The sequence below is a fragment of the Sorex fumeus genome, unplaced genomic scaffold (genome assembly GCF_029834395.1).
Source record: "Sorex fumeus unplaced genomic scaffold, SorFum_2.1 ptg000058l, whole genome shotgun sequence".
In the NCBI taxonomy this organism is placed as follows: Eukaryota; Metazoa; Chordata; class Mammalia; order Eulipotyphla; family Soricidae; genus Sorex; species Sorex fumeus.
In genome coordinates, this window is record NW_026606115.1 from 19,480,484 (window position 1) to 19,501,255 (window position 20,772).

General features: G+C 37.7%; 1 protein-coding gene across 1 annotated transcript in view; it reads right to left on the reverse strand.

The window, feature by feature from the left end:
* Window positions 1-20,772, reverse strand: part of TBC1D8B (TBC1 domain family member 8B) — a 104,976-nt gene that overhangs the window by 70,251 nt on the left and 13,953 nt on the right. Inside the window, exons 2-6 of the mRNA XM_056125763.1 lie at window positions 12,191-12,301; window positions 9,704-9,822; window positions 7,090-7,315; window positions 5,433-5,673; window positions 1,528-1,735 (exon numbers count right to left, since the gene is read on the reverse strand). Coding sequence (XP_055981738.1) covers window positions 1,528-1,735; window positions 5,433-5,673; window positions 7,090-7,315; window positions 9,704-9,822; window positions 12,191-12,301 — 905 coding nt within the window. The remainder of the gene's footprint in view (window positions 1-1,527; window positions 1,736-5,432; window positions 5,674-7,089; window positions 7,316-9,703; window positions 9,823-12,190; window positions 12,302-20,772) is intronic.

Here is a 20,772-nt window from a genome sequence, read left to right on the forward strand (position 1 = left end):
ACAGTAACAACAAAGTCTCCAATGGAGACGTTACTGGGCCCGCTCGAGCAAATCGACGATCAACGGGAGGGCCTTTACCTTTATAAGTCCTGCAATGAACTGAGAAAAAAAAACAAGAAACTTATATACTTGTGGAAAACTATAGTAGCTACTGGAGTAAATGGAAGGTGGATATGAGGAATGCAGAGAGGTCTCTTTGGTAATAAGGTGGTAGAGAACTTTGATGGTAGGTGAGTGATTCGTATATAAATATATAGGTGTCAAATTATATCCCGTAAATTATATAATGCTGTAAACTAATGATAAATCAATTTCAAAAGTGGGGGCATTATGTGATGCACATTAATCCCAAATGCCCAACACGGAGTCAACTTAAATATCCGTCAACAGATAGCTAGATTTAAAAAAAAATCTGTTGTATATATATTAGATGAAATACTATTGTGCCATTAAAAGAGATGAAATTGTGTCTCTTGGAACAGACAAAACGGATGGATTTTGAGGGGACTGGGAGACGTGAAATGAGAAAGTGAAAGACACTTATCAGATGGTTTCACTCGTTGGTGAAATTACTAAAGCAAACAAACAGGACACAAACAGCAAAACGATCACCTAGAATCAGTAAACATTACAGTGATTACCAGAGGGATGGAAGAAAAGTGGGAGGAACAAATAGAGTGCTAAATATAAATAGAATGCTAGAAACAGAGATAGGCGAGAAAATGAGAGCTAGAGTTAAGGGAAAAAATGTAGTATATGAAATCAAATTTGATATTTTGGGGTTATGTTTTGGTTTGGGGCGGGGAAGCTGTGCATATGTAGAGTGGGTATACTTTCAATTTCTTTTTGTTTGTTCTGGGACCATACCCCATGTTGCCAATGGCGTACTCCTGGTTCTATGATCAGGGATCACTCCTGGTGGAACTGAAAGAACAAATATGCTGGGAATTGAAACCAGGTCAGTCATGTTTAAAGGCAAGTGACCTACCCACTAGTGGTACTACTGTGTCAGACCCTGTACTTTTAATTTTCCTGTGGACCTAAAATTGCTTTGAAAAGATAAAACCTTAAGAAGTGGAAAACAGGCTATGGGACACATTTGGTCTAGGATCAGAAAACAAATAAATAAAATCAGTGCTGAAAATTTATTTCAGAATTATACAAAGGCTACCAATTTTCTCTGGATCATGTGCTTCAATGTGATAGTGTTGCTTATATTGTAAATGTGTGAGTGACCAAATTCCATTTTGAGTCATCCCAAACCAGTATCTTGTTTGTAAAAATTATTTTCCTTTCTATTTTCATTCACAGTAAGGACTCTTATCCATGTATTAAGAGTACTCATCCATGTCCTGAAGAGTACTCATCGTGAAGTATAACACTAAACTTAAAAAAATAATCACTTAAAATTACTTAATGGATGTTGCATATTGAGTTTTTAATCATTTACAGCATGAAGGGACATTTTAATCTGTGAATGATAACATTTTCGAACTAAAAACTGGTATGCAATCAAATTTACAGTACCTCTCGTAATGGGATGATTACACTACAGAGATTACCATCCTGGCTAGCAAAGCAGACATAGTTTTCTGAGATGCACATTTTCCCATGAGTATTGAAGTGGCTGAATGGTACCCATAAGAAACATTCATGTACTTCTTTCAAAGTCTCCTCTTTGGGCAGTCTAAAAAAAGCATTAAACTGCTCACTATGGGCTCGATTTTCCAGACCCCTGTAGGAAAGAAATAAAAGGCAGGGGGAATCAAACGATGGCTTCTAAAGGATATTACCCATATTAATCTAAATGTACTATAAAGCAAATAATGAATTCCTAACAAACTCCTATTGTTTAACTTGTAGATAATAATGCACAAAAGTGGACCCCCAGGAGCGGCTCTCCAGCAGGGCCATGGCACCAGAGGCACGCGGACTTAATCTAGAGCCCAGCAGCTTGTGGCAGAAATGTGAATGGACTATGCATTAAACTACAGTGTCATGCCCCCCTGGGAGGGAAAGGGTGACTGTCTCTTCCGCCTTCCCCCTCCCTCCCCACACAGCACAGCAGCCGGCCGCCTCAGAGCTTTTTGGACAGGCAGGTATGAGCTGGCGGTGACAGGGCAACTGCAGCCTCATGGGAAGGAGGATGGAACCGGCTCGTCCTTCACGCCCAACTGAGGCCTTGAGTTGCCCCCATGAGCGGCTCTCCAGCACGGCCATGGCATCAGACACACAAAAACCAATATCATATTTATCGGGCTCTTGGCAGAGATCCCTCCAGACTTAATTAGTAAAATATCAGAAACCCAAAATCATATGGTTTTCATAACCACTAATAGAAAACAAATTATTTCACAATGCCTTTTCAGCAGTTCTGATTGTTGGGGGGAAATTCCAAACAATAATGGTGCATCTTTTGTCAAAATAATGAATGTAATCAAAGTAGAGAGAGAGTTAAGTAAAAATCATCTGCCTCACAGGCATCGGGAGGGATGGGGGGGCTATACTGGGGTTCTTAGTGATGAAAAAGAATTACTGGTGAGGGGAGGGGTGTTTGATCATTGTATGACCAAGACTTAAACCTGAAAGCTTTGTAACTTTTCTCACAGTGATTCAATAAATAAATTTAAAAAATAATAATGCACAAAAGTTAGAGACAAAACAGGTCTTTGAACCATCTGTTAAGCAGTGATTTTCTGCAAGATTGTTATAACCGTACTACATATTCATAATATGTAAATATGGCTAAAGACTATCTTGACAATCATTTTTGTATCTGTCAATTAAAAAATCAAGTTACCCAGTTCAAACAAAATAAATAACAAAAACTGAAGGCATCAAAATACAGAATGGAAGAACAGTCTACTGAATTTTATAAGTATGTGAAGCAAAAGTCTTAATAGATTTAAAATATATTTAAACTGGGGCTGGAGAGATGGTACAGTGGATAGGGCATTTGCCTTGTACACGGCCAACCTGGGTTCAATACCCAGCATCCCATATGGTCCCCCAAGCACCACCAGGAATAATTCCTGAGTGCAGAGCTAGGAACAACCCTTGAGCATCATCTCCAGGTGTGGCCAAAAAAGCAATATATATATATATATATATATAAATAAATATATATATATATTTAAAGTGTAGGCAAAATACAACAACATTGCTTATATAGTATTGGTAAAGTTTAGGTGTCAATAAATACATATGACTTGCTAACTGATATATATATATATATAAATGAAAACTTAAAATAGCACAGTTTTTCTAGAGATACTAAATACTTGTGCTGAGCAACAATGTCATCTGGGGTAATAAATAAATTATGCAAGTTATAGCTCAAATCCAATGAAGTAAAAACTAAATTCATCTTTTCAGCAAATACTACTGATATGTGCAATACTTTACGTTGACTTCAAAAATAATTCTAATGTGAACAGAATATAATTTTTAACCTCATATAATTTGTAATTTGGTAGATTATTTAACTATTATTTGTATGAATTAAATTTTATTCATATTATTTATATGAATTAAAGTATATCCATGCTATATTAGTTTAATGGGCAAAACACTGTAGAATAATATGTATTTGATTTCATTCATTTTTAGCAATTATTTTTTAAACTCATATATACTAAGGCATAGGTTACACACTGTATTTAACCACTGTCATTGTCTCCTATTGTTTAAATTATAGAACACATATGAAAAAATGAAAAGCCAAGCAGTAAATATAGTTCATTTTAAGAAAAATATCATCTGGAAACTAATCTATTATTCTTAACTTACCAGGATTCATATATATATATATATATATATATAATTTTTGGTAAGCTCTCTTCAAATGCACATTGATATAATATATTTACTATATCTTATTTATTACAATGAAAAATTTATAATTATCGTTTAGGAGATATTTTAAGGGGAATCAGATAACTAAAAATTTATGTTTAATGGTGGCCAATCTAGGGATAAACCATAAAAACAAATGCCTAACATTTATATTATAACAAATAAGATCCTTAATCCTTTTAGAGTTCTATTTATAAATCTAGCATACTAGGACCTAATTTTGGCAATAAAGTATAAGAAGTTTTTCTTGCTAATCTATTTCACCCAAAAGCAGGCAGTATCACAAAGGAATTATTATGTACACAGATTTTAGAGAATCTTGGGAATGAATAAAAGGAACAATTGTACCAGTTAAGGCTTGCAGTAATCATACAACCCTCAAGGACACTTATTGTGACCTATCTATAAGACTGCAGCTTAGATTTCACTTACACTTTTCCTTACAGTCTATACCCTCATCCTCCTTGACAGAAGCTGCTTTCACTAGCTATTTCTGGATTCTCTCCTCTCTCCCTCCCTTGCTTTGGCACGCTTATTTTAGTCAACAGCTATGAGTGGTGAGGAGAATGAATGGGTTCTGGTCAGTTTCACCAAACCAAATATCATGGCAAAAAGCTATCAGAGGCTTCTGATGTAGGTAGTGATAATGATTAACGCTAATCTAGTGCTTTATATTTTACAGAGTGCTTTTGAGGCCTAGAAAAGCACTTTTAAGCTCAGTGGCTTAAAAAATCTGTCCAGGAAACACCAGCCAGGAGGTCAGCTCTCAAACCCTGGTATCACCACATGCACCACAATGACCCTGACAGTCTCACAGTCTCATCTCTGGCAGGAGGAAAACATGTTTTTATATATTATATTGCTTATTCCCCACATGCATTATTTTCTTTGTCGGGGGTGGAGGGAGTTTCGGCCACACCTTACAGTTTCCAGAAACAATTCCTGTCGCTGTGGTAAAGAGTTCTTGGGGGACTGTTTGTGGTGTTGTGGATTAAACATGGGTCAGTCACATGCAAGGCAAACACCTTTTTCCTCTGCTATCTCTCCAGCCTCACATAAATGCACTTCGAAGTGGAAATAACAGAAGAGGAAATTGAGGTCCAGAGAGATTATGATACATCCAAGTGTTATGGTAGTCTCATTCTAAAGTTCATGCTCTACTTACTCTACTAACTTACCTATTTATGGAAAAAAGCCACTCCCTATAGATATGTGTAAAAATAAATAATACATGTAACAACTTCAGACCTCAAATTATCCAGACAACTTGCAGAGAAATTTAAGGTTAGATTAAGCATGCATATAAAAATCTCTACATTTATAAAGAACTGGGAAAATCCCGCCAAGATCTCAAGAACTAGCTTTCATATCTAGCATCTACTCCTTAGAATTAAATTTAATGGAGATGCTATTTATGTAATGTATATGAATACATAAAATATCCCAAATACTAATGATAACCATCAAAGAAAACCTATATTACACAGAAGTATGATTGTACTTACATCTTTTAATGCTAATAAATTCTACACTTTGGTCAAATAATACTTTTAAAACATTAATTAAGCTTTGATTACCTCTTGGTAATTTGTAGAGGATCATCGAGGACTGGGTCATTATCAAATGTTTCCTTATCAAAAAGTCTCTTTATAGCATAGTTGGCCAATTGTTCCATCAGAAGGTATGTCTGGTTTATATGCAAGAACATTGAAAAGTAGTGATTTTCTCCTTGGGAACACACATGAATGCTCTCAGTCAGTAAGACATTGGAGCTCTTTTCAAGTTTTGAAATGGCATCCCAGGAGATAATGAGTTTTACTGCAAATAAAGAATTATAGGGAGATAATTAAAATTAAGTAAAATTTATATTTTACTTAACTAATTAAAATTTTCAAAATTGACTTATGGTTATCAATAAAGTCTGTTGAATCAACCACATCAAAAACACCATGGACAACTAAAATACTTTAGAGTTGATGGTTAGTTAAAAATTTGAAGCATAGGGCCAGAGCAATTGTACAGCATGTAGGAGCACTTGCCTTGCATGTGACCGATTGTGATAAAATCCCTGGCACACCATATGGTTCCCCAAATCCTTCCAGGAAATTAATCTCTGAACACAGAGCCAGGAGTAAGACCTGAGCACAAAGCTAGGAGTAAGCCCTGAGCACTGCCAGATGTAGCCAAAAAACAAACAAAATTTTGTGGTTCACTTGTTTGTTTTGGAGCCACATCTGGTGACATTCAAGGATTATTCCTCACTCTGTACTCAGGAATTACTCTTAGTGGTACTCAGGGGACCACATGGACTACCAGGGATCAAGCCTGAGTCAGTCACATGTAAGGAAAGTGCCCTATCTGCTGTACTATCTCTTCAACCTCAACACATTTTTTGAAGTATAACCATGAGCATATAATTATGGACACTATAAAGAACAAACAGAATGTTATTGAAAAAATAAACTGTATTTAAATGTTATTTTACATAATTACCATCATTTGATGCAAATTCTATCTGGATGTGATAAACGATACTGTTGATCCCTTTTTTGTACCTGTTGCAGTTTGGGTACTATGGCATTTCTTTTACTGTTGTCAGGGATCAAATACAGTGCTCACACATTCAAGGCAAGTTCTCTACCATTTATCTAAATCCCTAGACCAATATATATAGAAAGAGGGAGAGAGGGTAGGGGAAAGAGAAAGTTTTGCAGTGACAGGGATCAAACACAGGGCCTCACATATGAGAGGCATGTGCTCTACAATAAAGCCATATCCCCAGTTTCTGGGTTTTATAATGACATTGTATTTCCAAACAAGTACTAAAACAGAAACAAACAAGAAGTTTAACAACAGGGAAAGAAGCAATAATATACTGGATTGCTCCATTATTTAATATTCATTTAGTCCCCCACAATATTTAAGGAATCCTACACATACTTTTAATATTTATTTTCCACAACCAGGCTAAAAAGTACTCTTTCTCCTGATGAAATAAACCTTTTAATATCTAGCAATAATTGCACTTTATATAAGGGCTAGAATGTATCTCAGTGGAAGAGAGGTTGAGCTGCATACTCAGTACCCTGGTTTTCATCCCAAGCACTGTACAAAACAAAAAAACAGAAAAAATTACTTTTAATACCAGCACTTTATATACAACATAAAACCACCACATAATTGATAGGGCAGTCAGAAAGCTCCAAGTTCTGGTAAGCAAATGAAACTACTTACTTTCTGATCCCAACAAAAAAGAATAGAAGCTCAGAAAATTGGTGCTTAGATAAAGCCATCCCTGGCAAGGAACCCGTCCTTTCCAGTAACTGCAGGAGTAGTAGGTGACTAACTTCTCTTGCTCTGGCAAACCAAAGCATTTTTCAAATTTCAAAAGGGCTTCCCGAAATTTCTCTGGATCATCTTCTTTCGCAAAAGATTGCTTTCCCTCTTCAGCAATTAACCCCTAAATGAATCAAAATATGTCCTGAAAATTAATCATTAGCTACTAAGAAAAATACATTCTATACATTCAAATAGTGCTTTAAAATGGAATATAGCCAGGGGCTGGAGACATAATCCAGCAGATAATGTGCTTGATCTCATATAACTGATCTAGGTTCAATCCCCAGTACCCCAAATGGTTCCCTGAGACCACAGAACAAGCAATAAGCTCTGAGCACAGCCCGCTGTGACCCCCATATAAAAAACAAATAAACAAAAAAAACTAGGTACATAGATGTGTATGTGTGTGTGTGTATATATAGATATATATGTGTGTGTGTATATATAGATATATATGTGTGTGTGCATATATATATATATATATATATCACTGTCATCCCTTTGTTTATCGATTTACTCGAGCAGGCACCAGTAATGTCTACACTCCTCCCAGCCCTGAGATTTTAGCAGCCTCTACTTACTCATCTTTCCCAACGCTGCCATATTGAAGGCTCTTTCAGGGTCAGGGGAAAGAGACCCATTATTGTTACTGGTTTTGGCATATGGGTAGCTTGCCAGGCTCTGCCAGATACAAAGAAGCAGGGACCAGAGTGATAGTGCAGCAGGTAGGGTTCTTGCCTTGTATGTGACTGGTCTTAGTTCAATCTGAGGTACCATACATGGTCCCCTGAGCCCTCTGGAGTGATTCCTGACTGCAGAGCCAAGAGTAAGCCCTGAGAAAAACCAGGTGTGGCCCAAAAAACCAAAATAAGAAGAAAAATATCAAAGGAGCAGATTTTTTTCAGTTTTATAGCTAGACTTTTTCTAAAAGGCAGCTATCACAAAAATAGGTGCTACATGTAAGCATTTTAATTCACTGAAGAGTTGATTCAAATTCTAAACTTAAGAGGGATTAAAGTTAAAATATCCTTAAGATCCCGCCTTCTCCAGATGGAATCCCGGTGACCATGAGCTTCTACAAGCATGGCTCTGGCATATGGGTACCAGGGTATTTTTTCCGAACTGCAATGGGGCCGCCCCGGCTCCCAGGCAACCTCTGATTACAGAAGTCATGCCCACAACTCGCCCCCCAGTGCCATCTTACAGCACACAGCAACAAAGAAGAAAACCGGCTGGAGGGCCCCACAGCTCCCGGAGAATGCTCTGGGCCCCAAACAGAGCCATCACTGGAAGGTCCCAGATGGGGTAGGTGCTGTCTTTCCGCCTTCTCCAGATGGAATCCCGGTGACCATGAGCTTCTACAAGCATGGTTCTGGCATGCGGGTACCAGGGCATTTTTTCCTAACCACGCGGCCTCATAAGCGGCATTTCCTTATATGCAAACTGATCAATGGAAAGTGAAACATCCAGCATTTCTCACTGAAAATCAGGCATGAATGGTGGTGGGGAAATCTGAGCAAAAGATAATGCTCAACCAAAATGCATCTGGACTGTGTATTTAACTATGGTCCTATGCCACCCTGGGAGGGGAAGGGTGTCTGTCCCTCTGCCGTCCCCCTCTGCAGGGGTGACATGGTGTTCTGCATTTTTTAGAGCGTAATGAACAGCCAGGTATGTGACTGCATTGATGAGGCACGTGGGGCTTTATGGGATGGGGGGGTGGAATCGACCCTGCTCTTCGCCATGACAATGCTCCGGGTTGCTACCCTCAAATGCCTCCTCTGGCTTTTGACTAACCATGAACCCAGAGGCACACATACTAATCTCGGAACCCAGGGGCTTCTGGCAGTAATCCCTCTCGGTATATTACTAAAATATTTGAATTCCAAATTCACGTGGCCACTATTGTGGCCACACAACATCATATGCTCTCCATAATCAACATTAGAAAACAAATTTTCTAATGATGTCTTTGTGGCAGGTCTGAATGTTGGGGAAAATTCCAAATAACAGTGGTGGGTCTTTTGTTGTAATATTGAATGTGATCAATAGAGAGAGAGAGAGAGAGAGAGAGAGAGAGAGAGAGAGTAAAGTGGAAATCTGCCACACATGTGGGAGGTGGGTGGGAGGGGAGTATACTGGGGTTCTTGATAGTGCAAAATGTGCACTGGTGAAGGGACAGGTGTTTGATCATTGTATGACCGACCGAGACTTGAACTGAAAGGCTTTGTTACTGTTCTCATGGTGATTCAACAAATAAATAAAAAATATATTTAAAAAAAGGGAAAAAAGTTGTTTTACAGTTACTACAAAAAATATCCTTAAGAACATTCACAAGGTTACTAAAGACTAGCCATCAACTTTATAATTTTCTTTAGCAATATTTTGGGAATTTGTATGTCTCAGCCAATCCTAAAAGGTATCTGTAGAACAATGATCTTTAATTCAGTTTTTGATATGCAACAGAATCAAAAAATGTATATTTATAAAATATATTCATGCCGCTTACTCTTATCTTTCCTTGTACAAAATTAGTAATATCTTCATTTGAATCAAACACAGACAAAGTCTTCATTATATTTTGTTCCAACCAGTCCCAATGTTTGGTTATTTCTTCTCTGTTGGCCCCTGATCAATCATATAAGAGAACAAAGAATCAAGTAAAGCTCCAGAACAACACTGCTCTTGAAGTTGAAGTTGATAAGCTCAGTTTAACAGTAAATATATATTTTTTTCATTTTCAAAAATGATGGCCATGAAGGATGAAGGCAATACATATATTCTCTACTTCATCCCTCCATGTAGACATGAACAATATTTTCATTATAAATAGAATAATGCATTTAATTAAACCAGATAAAATAAATGCAACTCACACGAAGAGATAAACAGGATGGGTTACTACAGGATCAGTGTGTTTTAAATGACCATGCAGAAAACCACAGTATATATAATTTAACACACTGCAATATACATAATTTAATATTAAGTCCTCGAACCAGAATACTGTCCTATAATCTGTGACTGATTATAACATGTCATGTAATAACACACGTGCTATGTAACAGTATGCATTTGTACTGCCAAAATGTGGATTTCAATTGAGGCAACTATCTTTATCATAATGTCTTAAAGTTTTGCTCAGGGCCACACTATTCATTAAAAAGCATAGTAATCACAGGGGCTGGAAAGATACAGTACAGTGAATAGGGTGCTTGCCTTGCACATAGCTGACCCAGATTTGATGTGCAGGACTCCATATGATTCTGAGTCCAACAGGCATGATCCCAGAGTACAGAGCCAGAAGTAAGCCCTGAGCACAATTGGGTGTGATCCAAAGCCAAAACACAATAAAACAACAACAAAAACCAAAAATGCATAGTAATCTTACAGAAATCTCATGAAAGAGGTTAGAATCTCTGTGGCAAAGTTAATTCATGTGAAGTGCTGAACCAATTTTAGGTGATTTATTGAGGGTAGATTAAGAATTACGTTAGTTTTGGGTTTCTTTGGCTTTAAATAACTTCCTATCTATCAATATCCTATAGCCTACATAATCTTTAACATATCCCCAGCACTGTGTGTTACATAAATTTCATTCAAAAGATTCACACTTCTTAGTATATTTTATAATACATGGACTATTATAAATTAAAAATGAAGTAATACTACATAATAGCCTACTGTCTCAAATTTCGTTAGTGACCATAATGAGTTTAATAACTTTCTATGATGAACCACTCTAAGTCAGGGGAGAAATTTCAAGCCGGTACATGGTCCTTTTGGCATATGGGAACTTCAATTAGTTTGAAAATACCTTTTTTAGCATTAGGTTAATTTGAGGGAAAACATTATATAATCATGCTTTTATTTTAAGGTAGAAAGGACAGTTTTTCTAAGTAAGACAGAAGTCTCATGATGTCAGCAGGTGTAATGTCTTCTTCATTTAGTTTAAATGGCAGCACACATGGAGTTTAGGAGGAAGATATGAAAAACAAGTCACATGTCTTAAAAAATAACCATATGTACATTCTACATTCACACATGAGTTATCTACAACAGTGTTTCCCCAAATTGGTCAATAATTTCCCCTGGGGAGTGCTGGGATGATGGTGGGGTGTTAATTAGTATCCATGGCTGCAACTGAGGTCCATTGAGCACTGTTTTCCTGAAATAGGAATCGTAAGCCAAACATGTTTGAGAATCTCTGACCTAGAAATTCATGTGAATCCTTTTAAAATCTATTTGAAACGAAGAAGGAAAGAATGAAAAGGTAGTCATTTAACATTAAAAAGGCCAGAAATCTGGTGTTCTAATGATAACCAATACTATAATAGTATAATAAAAAGAAGTAATTATCATTGGTTTTGTCTATTTGGGGGTTTGGGTCACACAGCGTAACAGGCTCTGGCATTCAAATACTTTGACCTATCTCCCAGACACATTGTCATTTTTGTTATTGTTGAGTTGCTGGAAAAAATTGGAAAAGTTGGAGAAAAATATCCATATTAGTATCTCAATAACAGTAGCATATTTATATAGAATTACCCATAAGTTCTTCCATTGTGTTTCAAAGATATAACAAAAAGTTGTTCATATTTCATATTTCCTAAAAGAAACAATCTTTAGTTTTGGGTTTGATTTTATTCATCTGAGTTACAGAGTTCAAACAAAGTAATTCAAGGAAAAGTTCTCATACTTCCAGGAGTAGGATGAAACAGAAGTAGACTGAATAAATGAGTCATACAGCAATAGCATTAACCAAAATCTGAAACAGCACCAGTGAATACATGCTTCAGGCTTCTCATGATAATGATTTTTTTAAAAAAAACTAGAATCTGTAATCCTTAACAATTAAGTTATTCTTATGTCAGAGTGGCAGAGGAGTCATTCATAAATCTCAAAACATTTTGCATGTTAAACAATTTTTAGTTTCTTAGTATGCAATTTCTTAGTATTCTCATTTGTTAAAATTATGTTTTAAAAATATACTTACCACATGCAATTGACAAGTAAACTTGAGAATCAGGTGTCTGATGTAGGATGCGAAATGGAGCTACTTTTGCAGTTGAGTCTAAGACTGAATCAAGTGTCCCAACCAGAAGCCCTATTGTAATAAAGAGAAAGGTGTATAAAGATTTTTACCAGAGATAAAAACAATAAAATATCCTGTTATATGATAAACAACTAGTGGATGCACCACTTATCTTCTATTCCAAAGTTACCAGTTAGAGAATTTTCTTAAAAAATATTCAGAGGGTCTGTATTTTCTTTCAACCTAGAATTGTCAAACTCAATTGTCCAAAAAAATCACAATATACTTGCAGTAATCAAATACCACTTTCAGAAAGTTGTAGGCGTAAAGGTTAAGACTGCAGATTCTGATACCAGACACTTCTTGGGTTTGTCTGGATCTTGGCTCTGTCACTTGTGTCAAGTTAAGCAAGCTGATTTATCTTTCCTTCATTCCCATTTGTATTATAGGGGGGTTAAAACTTAAAACTAAGTTTGAAAACAAATGAGTTATTGATAGATGTAAAACTCTTAGACAATGTTTGGCACATTCATTCTAAAAAGAATCTAAGAAAATGTTGACTATTTAAATAAGTAAAAATTTTGAGTAATTAAATACTAAGTTTAAGGAATTTTTAACAATGAATTCCTCTATTTGGAACTGAAAGGTTTTGATGTTTTAGTTCTACCTCATTTATCTAATTATATTTCTAAATATAATTTAAATCTATTCCTACCTAGAATAAATTTTGCCATTTGAAAAATTCTCCCATATTAATCTTATCTCTATCTAGATTAATAACTAACTCTGAGGACAATAACCTTGTCTTCTTCCTCTAGGTTTGCATGCCTAATTTTCAACATACAACCCCTAGCAACAGGAACAAATTTTGTTGACTCAACAAAGTAAATAAATCTACTTTCCTTTTCTGGAAGATTTGATTATTTGAGTACTGGCTTTGTTTTATGATGTACTTCCCTTTAAATTTAGCTACAAATTCTATAGGAAAATTTAAAATCAATTATAAAGTAGAATACTAGGAAAATTCTCTATCTTTACTGACTATAAAGAGTTAAGATTTTAAGCAAGTCTTGAATTAGAATACAGGTAATCTGGTAGATATGAGGTAGAAAATTATTGTCATAGAAGAAATCAGAAGAGAAGGAGATAGAACAAAAAGATAAAGTAAAATCTGACTCAGTTGAAAGGGTGAGAGTGGTTGCAATAATCAGTAAAAAGCAAAAATAAGGGTCACAGATGCAGCATAATACCAATTAGCAATCCCATAGAGGATTTTGACAGTAAAGTAGCAATCAATAAGATTTTTGGGGGGGCGGCTATAGAGACAACTGAACTAACCGGATTGCCTTCTTTGCATACTGAAAGCCTGGGTTTGTTCCCCTGTATAGCATGTTTCCTTTAGCACTGCTAGGAGTGATCCCTGAGTACTGAATTAGGAGTATCCCCTGAACAACTTGTTGCCCACCACCCATAAAAACCCCAAATATTTTGGCAATAGTAACATGTGCATATTACAGGGAAAAAAGTTACCTGTTAAGAAAAAAATTATGGTATAAATCAAAGACTTTAACACTTTGATGAGAAACAAGGAAGTCCAAACAAATACTACGAAAGGGAAAGTAAAGGGAATAAGAGCACAGGAATAAGAAAAGACAGAGCAGCTAGAGAGTAAGAAAAGACAGAGAAAGCAACTATATTTAAACTTATAATGCAATTTGGTGAGTTTCCGAGTGATACTCAGAGGGTTTAGGGCTACTTCCAGTTTTTCTTTGGTCAACCAAGTCAGCATTGGCCACGTGCACTTCAATCCTTGTATTATTTCTCTAGTTCCTTATAATGAGGAAATTACTGGAAGGTTTTAGGATAAGAGGAAACCATTCTATCACCAGTGCTAATTCATCAGCAAAGCACATAATTCATATGTGAGACCTAGGGTTTCTTCCCTGGAACAACATTAAAAATGTAATAATTCTACCATCTTCAGCAAGGAGTGAGACATTTGAGACTTTGTCAAAAGATGAAAGGTTAAAAACAAAAGTGGAGTTCCTCAAAGGCTAAGTAAAATTAAAAGCTGAAACATATGTGACAGCTTCTTTACAGCAATGAAACTGAATTTATTTAGGAAGTAGAAAAAAGAGGAGAATGTTTCCATTTCAAGACAGGAGAATAAAAATATTCAAAGGAAAGAGAACAATGAATAAAGCAATCAAAGGAAGCAACTATCTTCAGGATGAAAAGGCAGATGAATATCTCTGTATATAAATATACATACAACAATGATAAAAACTGTCAAAATAAAGGAAATCTACATTCAAATAAAAGCATTAACTAAGTGGTACTGTATAAATTGCTGCATTTGACAATCTTTGTCTTCCAAGAATTTAAAATCTAAAAATGGCTCCCAAAGAGAACTATTATTAAATTTGGGATAGGAAAATCATTTATTTAATCTTCACTACATTTCAAATAAAACTAGCTTAACTCTTATTTCCTAATTATATATGCTAGGAAAAAAATAGCATTATAAAGAATGGGGGAAAGAAACAAGGCAAAGAAGGGCTTGTCTCAGGAAATATAACAGTGAGTAAAAGTAACTGTGAGATGGCAGAGGCCACAGATAACCATTCCTGAGTAACATATAACAATCCTACAATAGTGAGTTTTGAGACTGGAGATAAAACAGCCAAAATCTCTGGTTAGAGAGGTCTTTTTCGATAGCAAAAATATCTGCAAGATTTTATGTATCTTATTATGTAGCAAGGAAACTGTTCAGCTTTTGTAAGTATATTAAATCAGGCAGTTTGCATAAAGTTAGGTTAAAAAATATCTGGAATCTAGTACTAGAATACCTTTCCAGTCATTAGGGAAACTCTTCTCTCATTAACCTACCATAATTACCAAGTGCCTGCAAAGAATTGATATGTGCTGATGATAGGGTGAGAGGATGGAAGGATGGTTGAACGGGGACCCTAAGACAACAGTGGAAGGAAGGAGGCACTCTGGTGGAGGGTCTGGTGTTGGAACAGTGAATGTATAAACTCTTATTGATAACAATATGTAAAGCTTGGTCCTTAGAATTTAAACGATTTAAGCACACAAAAAAACCCAAGCAGAAAACTTTGAGTTTCTTCTTTATGTACCAGAGCTTAGACTCTGACAGCCTGAATATCAAGGTCATGACTCAGCCTACACCATAGAAGTCCCATAGCTCTACTAAATTTGGAACTGAGTAGAGACTGCTAGCTGCATGACTTAACAAGAGATTTTTAAAAATATCAAGAAATTAGAACCATCTATAGAATTTCTAAGCTATATTAAAGGTACCAAAGTCCAAGATCCTGGTTAAGTTCTATGTATTTTAGGTAGCATTCTGCCCCACTCAAAAAACATCAACCTGTTTTTAAAGGGGGAATACAGGGGCTAGAAAAACAGTGCTGTGTATATGGCATTTGCCTTGCAAGCAGCTGACCTGGGTTCAAGCCCAAGTACTCCATGTAGTTCCCCCAAGTCCCACCAGGAGTGATTTCTAAGCATAAAGACAGAAGTAAAGCCTGAGCACAGTTGGACTGGCCCCCAAACAAAAACAAGTCAAATAAAATACAAAGGAAATTCACCATATGATTGATGTAAAATACTTTTTATTAAATGGCCCAGCAAGATAACAAAATGAGAATTTTGTTGCTTTTTAAAAGACATTTGCAAGTAACTATTTTTATTCGCAAATAATTTTTTTGGACTGCAGAGAGATAAATCACCATTGACTTAAGAGATGAAATACATTCTAACAGGTCCTGAAGTCTATTTGCCAGCATATCCATCTACTCTATCATTGACAGAAATTCTGCCTAGCCTTTTCCTTCCTAAGCCCGGAGTTTAATTCTTCCAAGAAAGCCAATTCCACACTGGTAGGGATTTATTGTTTGTTTTGTTTTGTTTGGGGGCCACACCTGGTGCTGCTGAGGGCTTACTCTTGCCTCTGCATTCAGGGATCTCTCCTGGCCAGGCTTGGGGAACCAATCATATGGGGTGCTGGGGATGAAACCTGAATCTGTCACATGTAAGACAAGCCCCTTCTTACTGTAGTATAGCTCAGACCAGGTAGGGATTTCTATTTAGTAGAAATTCCTTTCTCAGATACATGTAAAGTTTTATATATATGTTAGTTATGGCTTCCTCCATGAGCTTCTACCTGCCTCTGAGGTTCCATGCTCAGAAAGGCTGTGCTTGGTTTAACTGGTTTAAATATGTGGTTGAGCTGGAGCGATAGCACAGCAGTAGGGTGTTTGCCTTGCACGCAGCTAGCCTGGCCGAGCCGGGTTCAATACCTCCACTCCTCTCGGAGATCCTGGCAAACTACCAAGAGTATCTCGCCCGCATGGCAAAGCCTGGAAAGCTACCCGTAACGTATTCAATATGCCAAACACAGTAACAACAAGTCTAAAAATGGAGACGTTACTGGGCCCGCTTGAGCAAATCGATGAACAATGGGAGGACAGTGTTTGTTTGTTTAAATTTGTGGTTACTCTTCTGTAGTGACCACCTGAAATTCTCAACTTTTTAAAAAATGTTATTTTCCAAAATGGGAGACTAACACCCAGGAATGCCTGAGATTAGTACCAGGAATTTTGCTCCATGACTTGGAGGCCAGCCACACGTGCTAGGGGAAAAGGAAGCTCAGATAGAGAAGAGAGCACCAAATAAAGGGTGTTGTGAGGATCCTCCCAGGGTGGGAGAAGCATGCTGAAAGTAGTCTATAGACCAAACATGATTGCCACTCAATGCCTCTCTTGCAAAACACAGGACCCAAAAGAAGAGAGAGAGAACAAAGGGGAATGCCCTGCCACAGAGGCAGGGTGGGACGGGGGGGATGGGGGTGGGAGGGATGCTGGGACCTGTGGTGGTGGAGGATGGGCACTGGTGGAGGGATGGGTACTTGATCATTGTATAACTGAAACCCAAGCACGAAAATTTATAAGTCTATAACTGTACCTCATGGTGTTTCACTAATAAAAAAAATAAAATAAAAAATGTTATTTTCATTCCACACTAGATCTCTCAAATTATGTAGCCAATCCTGGTTATAGTGGCTATTTCTGAACTGAGAGCAGATAGTTGAACAGTATTTCCTTCTTTATACCTCCAGGTGTTAAAATATTTTAAATATACACACTTTTTAATTTGGCCACAGAAAATTGGTTGGATCTGTTGGCAATATCTGCATCCTCCCATAAGATGCACCCCTATAGCTGTATCTACAAAGTCAAAGAAATGCCCTTTTCTGCTGAACTTATTTTATCATCTCAATTTCATAAATCTTTTCTGTTGTTTTTGTTTTGGGGCCACACCTGGCAATACTCAGAGGCTACTCCTAGCTTTACAGTGTTCGGGGAAACACATATGGTGTGGGGAATCCAACCAGGTCCAGAAGCACACCGGACAAGTACCTTAGCCCCTGTATACTTTGCTCTATGACCCTCAAATTCATTAAATGTTAATTAATAAAAAACTAATTAGTTATTAGCCAGCACCCTTTGTAGAAATTACATCTGATTTTGTTTTCCTTTGTATTCGGCCCATACGCAGCAGTGCTCAGTGCTTACTCCTGGCTCTGTGCTCAGGAATTACTAGTGGCAGGGCTCATGGGTTCATATGGGATGCTGGGAATCAAACCTTGGTCGGCCACATACAAGGCAAACACCCTACCTGGTGTACTATCTCTTTGGCCCCAAGAATTACACTTGAACAAGAGAAAGTAGTGCTCTTTGTAGGGTTGTGTGTTTTCCTAACTCACTTGCTTTTTCTACTAAATATAAGTGCTTTAAAACAGAACTATGAATGCATGCTTATGTTAGAAGAATCCAAAGCCAGTGTTCTAGCATTTTGAAACCTGCCAACTTTACACAAACCACTTTGGAAAAACAAAGAAATTATTTTATCCATTCTCCTCTTCCTGCATTTTTTCAATGATGCTTACTTGAAAACTGTATGTATGTAAAGAGCCATTTCCTTCTTTAAACCACAATCTCTGTCTACTAAAAGACTTAAAATTGGGGGTATACCGGGGATATTGGTGGTGAGGAATGTGCACTGGTGTAGGGATGGGTGTTTTATTATTGTGTGGTTGTAACCCAAACATGAAAGTTTGTAACTATCTCACGATGATTCAATAAAAAATTTTTTAAAAAAGATTAAAAATTGTTAAGAGAAATAACTAATGTCACAAATGGCATATTACTATTATATAGGTGAAAAATTAAGAATTATGACCATCTTTACAGCATCTCTTTTGGGGTAGGGTGGGAGGCTCCTAAGCAGTTCTTAGGGGGTCACAGGTGCCACTTGCAGCAATATTCAACTGGGTAAGCAGTTCACTGCAAGATCCCTGAACAGTATTGTTCGGGCCAGCAGTCGGACTACCAGGGACACACTTAGTAGTGTTTAGGGTCCTTCAGGGCTCTGCTGTGTCATGTGGTGCTGAGGACTGTTGTGTGCACCCCTGACCTCTGGGCTATCTACTCAGTCCCTACAGTACCTTATTTTTTTAATTTTTCATATTTTCTTTTCTTTCTTTTTATTTTTTAATTTAAAAAAATTTTTATTAGTGAAAGACCATAAGGTACAGTTGTAGACTTAAAAACTTTTGTGCTTGGGTTTCAGTTATACGATGATCGAGTACCCATCCCTCCACCAGTGCCCATTCTCTACCACCAATGGTCCCAGTAGCCCTCCCACCCCCCACCTCATCCTGCCTCTGTGGCAGGGCATTCCCTTTTGCTCTCTCTTTCCCCTAGGGCCTACAGCACCTTCTTATACTTTATAACAGATGCACTACTTTTCACTCTGATGTCAACTCGATCCCTAGTGTCTGGTTGCTTCTCTCTGACCTGACAGGGTCAGATCCCAACCTGGATCACAGGACCCTGGGAAAGACATTAAGGAGATATGAGAGCTCCACAGAGATAACCAAAACTTAAAATACAAGGAGGTGGAGATAAAATGGCAGAAAAGGGAGCAATTTCAGACGGCTCCTTGGCCTCCTCAACAAAGTCACAGAAAACAAAATAAAACACAGAATTAGGGTGTTTGCCTTGCACGCAGCCAAACCAGGTTCGATTCCTCTGCCCCTCTTGGAGAGCCCAGCAAGCTACCGAGAGTATTTCACCCGCACAGCAATGCCTGGCAAGATACCTGTGACATATTCTATATGCCAAACACAGTAACAACAAGTCTCACAATGGAGACGTTACTGGTGCCCACTCGAGCAAATCAAAGAACAACGGGAGGACAGTGCTACATGGGACCTCAACTGAGAAAGTTCACTGGAGAGTCCAGCAACCATATGCAGGAGATTGCTGTGGAACAAGGAGGAACAAGCAGTGAAACTCAGAGCTAAGGAGCAGGAGTTCAGGGAGGGGGAGGTGTTGTGCAGAGGCTGCCAAGGCAATGAACTTTGCCCTGGGCAAGATGAAAACTGGCACCACAACCCTGAGACTCTACTCTCACAGAACCTGATCTGGAGAGGAGAACCAGGCCAGACCTGCCTTTACAGCAGGCACACATGGGCATCCCCTTGTAAGCCTGCAGGGGGCTCTGATCCCTTTCAGAACAAGAAGCAGCTCACCAGCAAATTATACTAATCCAAGCTGAGAGCTGACCTGTGGTAAAGTGACATCTGTTTGCCCCAGGGAAAACAAAAGCAGCCCTCCTCCCAAACGCATGTGACCAGAGTACAGACAGAGGAATAAATGCCTAGAATCAAAAGTGACTTTCACTGGAGACTAATGAAAGCTAGCAACAGACCAACCATTAGCTGCCGTGCACACCTTCAGCCTGCATTTGAATGACTTACTTTTGCTTACAGCCAAGACAAAATTAAACAGTGTTTGATGACAGCAAATGCTTCCCAGATTGATTTGCATGTAGCAAATAATCAGGCGCAGGCAAATGCAAATACCCTAGTAGATAGCAGATCTGACTGAAGTTACAGATGTTACTGATCACTTCTGAGGACAAAGCCCCATTTGATGCCCAAACCTTCGGGGTAATGGCACCACAGCCATACCAGTCATAGGCAACTGTGAACTCTGGGATGTAATAAAGGTTTGCCTGTTGTGGCTGCACATTCCCAGCAATGCTCTGGGGCAAGCAAGACAAGCTAAAGAACTATGGTCTCTGGGTGAAAAAAGCCAGTATGAACTTTAAACCACCATCCAGGTCTGCACAAAATGAGACCATAGACTTCATATCACATATAACACAATAAAGAGAAAAAATAATTTTTCTGCATAGATAGACGAAGACAAAAAGCCCAGGAAGGAGCCCAAGTGCACAAGGAAACTCTAAATTCCTCGATGACCACTTCAAAGTGGCAAAGGTAAGGATGTTCACTGAATTTAGCAGAGCAACAAAACAGGACTCCAGCAAAGGGAAAAAAAAGTATGGGAAACTTCCCATCAGAAATCAATAACTAAAGAACATAGTAGACGAACTAAAAACCATGACAGAGTGGGTAGGCAGCAGAAGGACAAAAGCCTGGAATAAAT